Source organism: Puma concolor, chromosome D1, assembly GCF_028749965.1.
Source record: "Puma concolor isolate L17-30 chromosome D1, mPumCon1.1.hap2, whole genome shotgun sequence".
Lineage (NCBI taxonomy): Eukaryota > Metazoa > Chordata > Mammalia > Carnivora > Felidae > Puma > Puma concolor.
This window is the reverse complement of record NC_141676.1, coordinates 57,241,623-57,253,989: the sequence shown is the minus strand read 5'-3', so window position 1 is coordinate 57,253,989 and position 12,367 is coordinate 57,241,623. Positions and strand designations below refer to the sequence as shown.

At 39.1% G+C, this 12,367-nt stretch overlaps 1 protein-coding gene across 6 annotated transcripts in view; it reads left to right on the top strand.

Annotated features, from left to right (window-relative positions):
• FCHSD2 (FCH and double SH3 domains 2) overlaps positions 1 to 12,367 on the top strand; it is a 302,118-nt gene that overhangs the window by 244,257 nt on the left and 45,494 nt on the right. For all 6 annotated transcript variants that reach the window (XM_086678247.1, XM_086678251.1, XM_025928470.2 and 3 more), the window contains one exon: positions 2,341 to 2,457. In XM_086678247.1, coding sequence (XP_086534373.1) covers positions 2,341 to 2,457 — 117 coding nt within the window. The remainder of the gene's footprint in view (positions 1 to 2,340; positions 2,458 to 12,367) is intronic.

Here is a 12,367-nt window from a genome sequence, read left to right as displayed (position 1 = left end):
TTCACGTGGGTCTTTAGCATTAACAATTACCATTTATAGGATACTTAATATATATATGTACTATAAGAGGATATTCATAATATGAACTCATTTATCTTAATAACCCTTATGAAATAGGCATTTTTACCAATATTCAGATGTAAGTAAGACTCAGATTAATAACATGCCCAAGATCATAAAGCTAACAAATAGCATAGAGAGAATTAAAACTTAAGTCTGTCTGACTTAAAAACCTAAACCTGGGCTCTTGAAAATACACGTTTCTGGCATTCCATTTATACATTAGATTCCTCTGACTAATGTAGGCTGCACTTGAAGTCTGCATCCAGGGATTAACATTTTAACCCTGATTTCTGAGGATGGATTAAAATTTAAATGCCTAGATCCTTTTACAAAGCAAAATATAATAATAAAGGTGATTCCCAGATTCCTAATAGCCCTAAGAATGAATCAGAATATAAAATGTATGGGAATGCAAGCTGGTGCAACCACTCTGGAAAATAGTATGGAGGTTCCTCAGAAAATTAAAAGTAGAACTGCCCTATGACCCAGAAATTGCACTACTAGGTATTTATCCAAGGCATACAGGTGTGCTGTTTTGAAGGGACATATGCATCCCCATGTTTATAGCAGCACTATCAACAATAGCCAAAGTATGGAAAGAGCCCAAATGTCCATTGATGGATGAATGGACAAAGAAGATGTGGTGTATACACACACACACACACACACACACACACACACACACACACAATGAGTATTACTTGGCAAACAAAAAGAATGAAATCTTGCCATTTACAACTACATGGTTGGAACTGGAGGGTATTATGCTAAGCAAAATTAGAGAAAGACAAATATATGACTTCACTCATATGAGGACTTTAAGAGACAAAACAGACGAACATAAGGGAAGGGAAACAAAAATAATATAAAAAGAGGGAGGGGGACAAAACATAAGAGACTCTGAAATATGGAGGACAAACAGAAGGTTACTGGAGGGGTTGTGGGAGGGGAGATGGACTAAATGGGTAAGGGGCATTAAGGAATCTAGCCCTGAAATCATTGTTGCACTATATGCTAATTTGGATATAAATTTAAAAAAATTAAAAAAGTAAAAGAAAGAATATAAAATGTAATTGTGAAGTTGCTTAGATTTTGATTTTGATTCTTTTCCTCTATTTCAATGCATTTATCATTGTATAATCTAGCTTTAACTGAAATGTCTGCATAGAGTAAAAGTTTTTCACCCTTGCCTACAATCCTCCCAACAGAAATACTGTTTTAATCCAGTTTAACAAATTCTCCTTTACCAATTTTGAGCTTTGTAGCCTTAGAAAAATCAGTTTTCTAAAATCTATCCACTATAAATTTTGCTTCTATTAAAATCCTCTTTGGATAATTCATATTTAAGAAATTGTTTGCTTTCCCAGTTTTACATTTTTTCATGGGTTCTTAAGAATTTAGGGGAAATTGAAATAGTTTATTGGTTAATAGTTCTGATTCTGGAATCAGACTTGTGTAATCAAAGTCGTAACAATTAATATCTGGTAGACACCAGAAAGTTTACTTAACCTCTCTGAGCCTCAGTTTTCTTTTCTATCAGGTGGCTGTATGACCCATCTCATAAGGTTGTAAATATTACATGAAACACTTTTCACAATACTTTGTACAGTAGAAGTTAAACTATTACTGTTGTTAATTTAGATTTTGAAGTGTGTTCTTTGTGAAACAGAGTAATAGTATTTTAGGGCTAGAAGAAACCCTTACTGATCATTTAATATAGCACCCCTATATTTCCTATGACACTGAAGTCCAGAGGAAGGGCAAAAACTGGTTTGAGGGGTTTTGGTGAATTGGTTATGGACCTAAAACTAAAGTAAACCCAGTATTTTCATGGACAGAAAGCTTCTGTTGCTGTTACTGTATTATTTTGTTCTTTGTGCTTCTACCCATTGATTCTTTTTTTTTAATGCCATTGAAACTATTGGGTTGTTTCTATTTCAACTATGCAACTATTTAATGTCATAGTAGATTGGCATGAATACTTTTTTTTTTCTTCTTTGGTTAGCTAGCTTTTCTTCACACCCAGTATTAGAGATGCAGCTTTGATATTAAGCAGTATAAGACAAAACAAAACAGAAAAACCTGTGGTCATTTATGGTTTCATTCCGTCCTCTTAGTTTTCTGCTGATGTTCTGACATGAGACATTGCTTCCCACAGTAGTGGAGCATGGCTTGGTTAGAGTGCTGATTAAGTGAAGGCCCTCTGGTCCACTTACAAACAGTAGTGAGTTCAGTACGGATAACAGTATTTGGTCTCTGTTCTCTCTTACGTTGTAGAGCCGACAATTAGAATCAGAAACTGGAACCACAGAGGAGCACAGTCTAAACAAGGAGGCTCGAAAATGGGCTACACGTGTGGCACGTGAGCACAAAAACATTGTTCACCAACAACGGGTAAGTGCAGTAGAGAGTCTTAGGCTACATTTAGCTTAAGCCAAATGTCAAACCAATTTAATGAGTTGAGTTCTATTAATGTGAAAAATATCCTATGTTTTTTTCTGTAATTTCTCACCATTCAGCTGTATGCTCTCAGCTATCTACTTAGCTTGGAAATTCCTTAAGCCTGGGGCGCCTGGGTGCCTCAGTCAGTTAAGCATCAGATTCTTGATTTTGGTACAGGTCATGATTTCACAGTTCCTGAGATCAAGCCCCACATCAGGCTTGCACTGACAGTGCAGAGCCTGCTTGGGATTCTCACTCTCTCCCTCTCTCCCCCTTCCCTCTCTCACTTTGTCTCTCCCAAAATAAATAAATAGATATACATACATACATACATACATACATACATACATACATAAGTTATAATAAAAAAAATTCCTTAAGCCCTTCAAGCAGCAGCTTAGTAATTTATTTTTTTGCCATAGAATTGCCTGAGAAAGCCTAGTGATAGTGTTACCGTGTTTCAGGTAGTGGAAGAGATATGCCTGTGTTGAATTAAGCTTTTAATTCCCTAGACAAGTTTTTTGAAGTCTTAATTGTAGATTCCATGAAAATGTGTCTTCAAGGGGTGCCTAGCTGGCTCAGTCAATAAAGCATGTGACTCTTGATCTCAGGGTCGTGAGTTTGAGCCCCATGTTGGACATAGAGTTTACTTAATAAAAAATTTAAATTAAATTAAAAAATTAAAATTAAACACCAAAAAAAAATGTATCTTCAAGACTAAATTCTAAGCACAAAGAAATTACTTTAGGTGTAGTAAATTTTTTTCTAATTTCCCTTTATTTATAATTTTTGTCTTTATCTTCATATCCAACATATTAAAAGAATTTTCCATATTTAATATCTGTATTTCCTAATCTCTCACCCATAACATTTGGACTTTTCCTTCTTTCCTCTCCCTGCACTTCATACAGACTGCACTTGCCCAAATCACCAATGATATCTATGTTGCAAAATCCAAAATGGACACTTTTATTTCTTAAAACCTGTTGGCAGTTTCATCACAATTGACAGCTCCCTTTGTGTTGAAACACTCTCTTCTCTAGTTATCCCTGTCTTAACATTGTCCTGGTTTTCCTTCTGCCTCTGTGGCAATTCCTAAGTTCTTCTTTCTCCACCCCACAATTTAAATATTTAGATTCCTTGGGTTTCTGTACTAAGCTATCTTTTCTTATTCTTTAGTCCCTTAACTGGCAGTCTCAACCAGTGCCATGGTTTCGCTTACCAACAAATCATAAATTAGTATCTTCAACATTGGGCCTTTCTTCTGTGTATTCATATATCCTCTCACCTGCTTGGACATCCCCACAGGCATCCCACATTCAGTGTTCCACTCATCTAATGCTGTAAAACAAATGGCCTAAAACTTAATGCCACAAAAAGAGCATATTTCACTTGTCTCTTAGCACTCTGGGGATTGGATGGACTTAGCTTGCCACTTCTCACTTGGGAGTCTCCCACGTGGTTGCAATCAGATAGTGACCACTGCAGGAGTCACCTCACAGACTTGCCCACTGACATATCTGGTCTTGGAACAGGAAGACTTGAACAGCTGGGAGCTGGAACTGGTAGAGCTCCTCATGCATCTCAGTCTCTCCAGCACAGTGGCTTTAGATTAGCTGTATTTCTTACATGGTAGCACAGGGCCTCAAAGGTGTGAGTCCCAAGAGTGAGCCAGGTAGGAGCTATGTTATCTTTTCTGGCCGAGCCTCAGAAATAACATGATACTATTTGTGTCATATTTTTGTTAACTGAGGCAGTCACAAAGGCCTGTTGTCCAAGTTCAAGGAGAGAGAACATAAACTCCACTTCTTGGTAGGGAAACAGCAAGGTTCTGCAAGAACATGTGGAATGGGAAATATTGTAACTTTTTTTGAAAATAGCCACAGTCTACTTTCTGGGTATAACAGTTCACATCCCACTTGCATGCAAAATAAAATTCCCCTTTTTACCCAAATCCTCCAAAGCCTGGCATCAGACTCCAGTTTGAATTTTAGAATCTGGTCATCTAAATGAGATCCATAGACAGATAAGGCTTTTTGCCTGTAACACAGTATATCTCTGTCAAAGAATTTGTGAACTAGAGAGACAAGTTATCTGTCTACCATATATCCAATAAATAGTGATTAATTACTGCAGCTTTGTACGTCAAAATGTAAAACACGTAAAGAGACTGTTGCATTAAAATGCCTTACTATATTTGAAAGTAAATGTTTAGATATTAAAAATAAATCTGCTTCCTCTCTCTGATGTCAAGGCATGTTGTGTCTTTCTGCTAGGAGATAGAGACAGGCAGATTTCAACAACTTTTCCATTTCTTTGTAGTATGACCTATGATAGGCTTTAATCTTGTAAGGTATAATTTAAGCAATAAAGTTAAGGGGTTCTGTTTTGGGCCATGATAAGTTACCTGGGATCACACACTTACCCTCCTTCACAAACAACTATAAAGCTAGTCTAAATATATGAAACAAATGTTTTCAGACACTGTACAACAGGTAATAACAGGAGTGTGAAACCTGAGAGAAAAAATAACACTGAACTTGGCCGTATGACTTCTCAAGCTTTCTGCCTAAAGGCCCTTTCTATATTGCAGTGTAGGGAGGGAGAACTTAAGCAGGGCACCACAGACTCACTGAGTTGAGATGACAGAAATCAGAGTTCAAAGAGCTGATGTGGCATGAATTTCAGGGCAAAGTACCAGACAACATGGAGATGCAAAGAAAGAATTCCAAACATGTACGTAGGTCTCCCCTTCAATCTGTTGAATACTAAACCACATAAGCATATGGTGAAATTCTACAATACTGGATAGAGAATGACAGTGGAGATAAACTGAACGATTCCCAGAGATCACATAGGGCTAGGACACATTCAAGTTGTTCCTAGCCAAGGTTGAGGCTGCTCTTAGTTGACTATTCATGGATCATTTGGGGCATTCAAGAGACTACAGTAGGATCATACATTGGTTCCAGGGGTAAATTAGTCCTAGAATAAGGCTATTTTAGAATTAACCTAACAGAGCTTTAAAACAAGCTTCAGAAAGATCAAGCTAATCCACAAGTAATTTATTTGCCTGCCAGAAAAAAAAAATCTCTTCAAAGGAAGGAAACAAAATCCAACATTTAACAACATAGTATTTATTATGTCAAGAGTAAAATTTGCAGGATACCTATGTGGCTCATTGAGTTGAGCATCCAATTCTTGATTACAGCTCAGGTCATGACCCCAGGGCCATGGGATCGAACCCTGCATCGGGCTTTGCACTGAACGTGGAGCCTGCTGGAGATATTCTCTCTCTCTCTCTCTCTCTCTCTCTCTCTCTCTCTCCCTCTCTCTCCCCCTCTCCCCCTCTCCCCCTCTCTCTCTCCCTCTCTCTCTCCCTCTCTCTCTCCTTCTCTCTCTCTCTCTCCCTCTCTCCCTCTCTCTCTCCCCCTCTCCCCCCCCACCTGCTCTCCCTCTCTAAAATAAAATTTTAAAAAATTAATTTAAACAAAAAATTTGAATTTGGGGCACCTGGGTGGCTCAGTCGGTTAAGTATCAGACTCTTGGTTTCAGCTCAGGTCATGATCTCACAGTTTGTGAGTTGAAGTGCTGCATTGGGCTCCTCACTGACAGTGTGGAGCCTGCCTGGGATTCTCTCTCTCTCCCTCCCTCTCTGCCCTTCCCCTGCTCGCTCTCTCTGTCTCTCACTCTCAAAATAAATAAACTTTTAAAAAACTTTTTTAAAGAATCAAATTTACTAGATATTAAAGAATGCAAGAAGAATATGATCCATGACCAAAAGAAAAATCAATTAAAGCAGATCGATAAATGCTAGAGATGATGGAATTAGCAAATAAGGACTTTAGAACAGTAAGTAAGTTCAAGAATTTAAAAGAAAACAAACATGAACATATTGAAGAAAGAAAAGGAAGATATACAAAAGAACCAAATGGGAGGGTGGGGGGCACCTGTGGCTCAGTTGGTTAAGTGTCTGACTCTTGATTTCAGCTCAGGTCATGATCTCACAGTTTGTGAGTTTGAGCCCCGCATCAGGCTCTGCACTGACAGTGTGGAGCCTGCTTGGGATTCTGTCTCCCTGTCTCTCTGTCTTCCTCTCTCAAAAATAAATAAACATTGGGGCGCCTGGGTGGCTCAGTCAGTTGGGTGGCCGACTTCAGCCCAGGTCATGATCTCGCAGTCCGTGAGTTCGAGCCCCACGTCAGGCTCTGGGCTGACGGCTCAGAGCCTGGAGCCTGTTGCAGATTCTGTGTCTCCCTCTCTCTGACCCTCCCCCGTTCATGCTTTGTCTCTCTCTGTCTCAAAAATAAATAAACGTTAAAAAAGATAAATAAATAAACATTAAAAAAAAGAACCAAATGGAACTTCTAAAGCTGAAAATACAATATTTGAAATGAAAAATTCAGTAGATTGGATGGCACCAAAAAAACGAGCTTAAAAGTATATATAGCAACAGAAACTATCTGATCTGAAGCACAGAGAGTGAAATAAAGACTTTATGAAAATGAAAAGAGCATCATTAATCTCTCTAGGATAATATGTGATCTATTACGTTTTGGGAGTTAAAGATATATTTGGAGACACAGAAGAAAGAGTCAGAAAAAATATTTGAAAAATTATAGCTAAAACTATCCAAGTTTAATAAAAAACTGTAAACCCATAAATGCAAGGAGCCCAACAAACCCCAGGAAGGTAAAACACAAAGATCACACCAAAGCGTTTCATAATCAATTTGTTAAAAAGCAGTGATATTAAATGGTATAAAACTGGAAATGTCCCCTTTAGGATCAGAAACAACACAAGGATGCCCCTTTTGCCACTTCTATTCTTTATAGAACTAGAAGTCCTAGCCACAGCCTTCACAGCCTTTTAGGGATCCAAATTGAGAAGAAAGAAGTAAAATGATCTCTGTTCACAAATGAAATGATCTTATACTCACACACACCTATTAGAGCTAGTAAACAAATTCAGCAAAGTGCAAAATTACACAAAAATGAATTATGTTTTATACACTAACAATATACAATCCAAAAAGGAAATTAAGAAAATAATTCCATTTACAATACCATCAAAAAGAATAAAATACTTAGGAATAAACCACAGAGGCAAATGACTTGTACACTTAAAACTGTAAGTCATTGATGAAAGTAGTTAAATAAGATATACGTAAATAGAAAGACATCCTGTGTTTATGGAATGGAAGATAATGTTAAGATGACAGTACCACCCAAAATGATCTACAGATTCAGTGCAATCCCTATCAAAATTCCAACGGTATTTTTTTGCAGGAATAGAAAAACCCATCCTAAAATTCATATGGAATCTCAAGGAACCCCAGGTAGCCAAAACAGTCTTGAAAAAGAACAAGGTTGAAAGTCTCCTACTCCCTGACCTTAAAACTTATTACAAAAGGGTGCCTGGGCGGCTCAGTCAGTTAAGTGTCTGACTCCTGGTTTTGGCTCAGGTCATGATCTCCTGGTTCATGAGTTCGAGCCCCACATCAAGCTCTGTGCTGCCAGTGTGGAGCCTGCTTGGGATTCTCTCACTCCCTCTCTCTGCCCCTTCCCTGCTCGCTCTCTTGTTCTCTCAAAATAAATAAACATTAAAAAATTTACTACAAAGCTATTCAAAGTATTAAATATAAAGTAGTCCAAACATTGTAGTATTGGCATGACAGACATACAGACTAATGGAAAAGAAGTATCAATATTTTCATTTTATTTTTATTTTTTTAACATGGGGAACTCAAGTTTTTTTTTTTATGATAATTCCAGTATAGGTAACATACAATGTTATGTTAGTTTCAGGTGTACAATATAGTGATTCAACATTTCCATACATTACTCAGTGCTCAGTATGGTAAGTGTACTCTTAATCCCCTAACCTATTTCACCCATCTTCCCAGCTACCTCCTTTCTGGTAACCACCAGTTCTCTATATTTAAGAGTCTGTTTTTTGGTTTATCTCTTTTTTTCTTTGTTCATTTGTAGAGGTCTCAATATTTTTAAAATAGCAGCTATCTCCAAATTAATCCATATATTCAGTGCAATCCAAGTCAAACATCCAGCAGGGATTTTTATAGAAATTGACAAAATGCTTCTAAAGCATACATGGAAAAGCAAATGATCTAGAATAGCCAAAGCAATTTTGAAAAATAAGAACAAGCCTTTCCAGAGTGAAAGATGGCGATGTAGGAGGACGCTGGGCTCACTGCGTCCTGCTGATCACTTAGATTCCACCTACACCTGCTTCAGTAACCCAGAAAACCGCCAGAAGATTAGCAGAACGGAGTCTCCGGAGCCAAGCGCAGACGAGAGGCCCACGGAAGAGGGTAGGAAGGGCGGCGAGGCGGTGCGTGCTCCACGGACTGGCGGGAGGGAGCCGGGGCGGGGGGCAGCCCTCTGGCAAATCAGAGCCCCCGAGTCTAGTTTGCAAAAGCGGAGGGGCTGGACGGAGTGTGTTCCGACAGCGAGCAGGACTTGACATCTGGAAGGTTATAAGCTAACAGCTGTGCTCAGAGAGTGGGAGGGCTGGAGGACAACGGGAGGGAGAGTTGTTGAGCCCCGGACCACAGAGCTCAGCTTGGCGGGGAACAAAGGCACTCACCAGCGCCATCTCCCTCGCCCATCCCCCAGCCAAAATCCCAAAGGGAACCAGTTCCTGCCAGGGAACTTGCTTGCACTGCGCAAACACCCAACACTGTGCTTCTGCGGATCCATGCCTCCGGCGGCAGGTCTGACTCCCTCCCAGTGCCGCAGGGCCCCTCCCGAAGTGGAACACTGAAGGAAAAGCAAGCTGAGCCTGCCCCTCCTGCCTCTGTGCACCTTGCTGATCCACCCCAGCTAATACACCAGATCCCCAGCACCACAAGCCTGGCACTGTGCAAGTAGCCCAGACGGGCCACGCCACCCCACAGTGAATCCCGCCCCTAGGAGAGGGAAGAGAAGGTACACACCAGTCTGACTGTGGCCCCAGCAGTGGGCTGGGGCAGACATCAGGTCTGACTGTGGCTCTGCCCACCAGCGCAAGTTATTCAAGACAGCACAGGAGAAGTGCCCTGCAGTTCCGCACCACTCCAGGGACTATCCAAAATGACGAAACGGAAGAATTCCCCTCAAAAAAACCTCCAGTAAATAACGACAGCTAACAAACTGATCAAAAACGATTTAAACAATATAACAGAAAGTGAATTTAGAATAATAGTCATAAAATTAATCGCTGGGCTTGAAAACAGTATAAAGGACAGCAGAGAATCTATTGCTACAGAGATCAAGGGACCAAGGAACAGCCAGGAGGAGCTAAAAAATGCTATTAATGAGCTGCAAAATAAAATGGAGACGACCACAGCTCAGATTGAAGAGGTAGAGGAGAGAATAGGTGAACTAGAAGATAAAATTATGGGAAAAGAAGAAGCTGAGAAAAAGATAAAAAAAATCCAGGAGTATGAGGGGAAAATTAGAGACTAAGTGATGCACTAAAGAGAAATAATCTACGCATAATTGGTATTCCAGAGGAGGAAGAGAGAGGGAAAGGTGCTGAAGGTGTACTTGAAGAAATAATAGCTGAGAACTTCCCTGATCTGGGGAAGGAAAAAGGCACTGAAATCCAAGAGGCACAGAGAACTCCCTTCAGACGTAACTTGAATCGATCTTCTGCACGACCTATCCTAGTGAAACTGGCAAAATACAAGGATAAAGAGAAAATTCTGAAAGCAGCGTAGGATAAACGTGCTCTAACATATAAAGGGAGACCGATAAGACTCATGACGGATCTCTCTACTGAAACTTGGCAGGCCAGAAAGGAATGGCAGGAAATCTTCAATGTGATAAACAGAAAAAATATGCAGCCGAGAATCCTCTATCCAGCAAATCTGTCATTTAGAATAGGAGAGATAAAGATCTTCCCAAAGAAACAAAAACTGAAGGAATTCATCACCACTAAACCAGCCCTACAAGAGATCCTAAGGGGGGGTCCTGTGAGACAAAGTACCAGAGACATCGCTTACTAGCATGAAACCTAGAGACATCACAATGACTCTGAACCCATATCTTTCTATAATAACACTGAATGTAAATGGACTAAATGCACCAACCAAAAGACATAGGGTATCAGAATGGATAAAAAAACAAGACCCATCTATTTTCTGTCTACAAGAGACTCATGTTAGACCTGAGGACACTTTCAGATTGAAAGTGAGGGGATGGAGAACTATTTATCATGCTACTGGAAGTCAAAAGAAAGCTGGAGTAGCCATACTTATATCAGACAAACTAGACTTTAAATTAAAGGCTGTAACAAGAGATGAAGAAGGGCATTATATAATAACTACAGGATCTATCCATCAAGAAGAACTAACAATTATAAATGTCTATGTGCCGAATACGGGAGCTCCCAAATATATAAAACAATTACTCACAAACATAAGCAACCTTATTGACAAGAATGTGGTAATTGCAGGGGACTTTAATACCCCATTTACAACAATGGATAGATCATCTAGACACACGGTCAATAAAGAAACAAGGGCCCTGAATGATACATTGGATCAGATGGACTTGACAGATATACTTAGAACTCAGCATCCCAAAGCAACAGAATATACTTTCTTCTCGAGTGCACATGGAACATTCTCCAAGATAGATCACATACTGGGACACAAAACAGCCCTTCATAAGTATACAAGAATTGAGATCATGTCATGCATACTTTTGGACCACAATGCTGTGAAGCTTGAAATCAACGACAGGAAAAAGTCTGGAAAACCTCCAAAAGCATGGAGGTTAAAGAACACCCTACTAAAGAATGAATGGGTCAACCAAGCAATGAGAGAAGAAATTCAAAAATATATGGAAACAAACGAAAATGAAAATACAACAATCCAAATGCTTTGTGATGCAGCGAAGGCAGTCCTGAGAGGAAAATACATTGCAATCCAGGCCTATCTCAAGAAACAAGAAAAATCCCAAATACAAAATCTAACAGCACACCTAAAGGAAATAGAAGCAGAGCAACAAAGACACCCCAAACCCAGCAGAAGAAGAGAAATAATAAAGATCAGAGCATAAACAATATAGAATCTAAAAAAACTTGTAGAGCAGATCAATGAAAGCAAGAGTTGGTTTTTTGAAAAGATAAACAAAATTGATAAATCTCTAGCCAGGCTTCTCAAAAAGAAAAAGGAGATGACCCAAATAGATAAAATCATGAATGAAAATGGAATTATTACAACCAATCCCTCAGAAATACAAGCAATTATCAGGGAATACTATGAAAAATTATATGCCAACAAACTGGAAAACCTGGAAGAAATGGAAAAATTCCTAAACACCCACACACTTCCAAAATTCAAACTGGAGGAAATAGAAAGCTTGAACAGACCCATAACCAGCAAAGAAATTGAATCAGTTATCAAAAATCTCCCAACAAATAAGAGTCCAGGACAAGATGGCTTCCCTGGGGAATTCTACCAGACATTTAAAGCAGAGATAATACTTATCCTTCTCAAGCTATTCCAAAAAATAGAAAGGGAAGGAAAACTTCCAGACTCATTCTATGAAGCCAGTATTACTTTGATTCCTAAACCAGACAGAGACCCAGTAAAAAAAGAGAACTACAGGCCAATATCTCTGATGAATATGGATGCAAAAATTCTCAATAAGATACTAGCAAATCGGATTCAACAGCTTATATAAAGAATTATTCACCATGATGAAGTGGGATTCATTCCTGGGCCGCAGGGCTGGTTCAACATTTGCAAATCAATCAACATGATACAACACATTAATAAAAGAAAAGATAAGAACCATATGATCCTGTCAATTGATACAGAAAAAGCATTTGACAAAATTCAGCATCCTTTCTT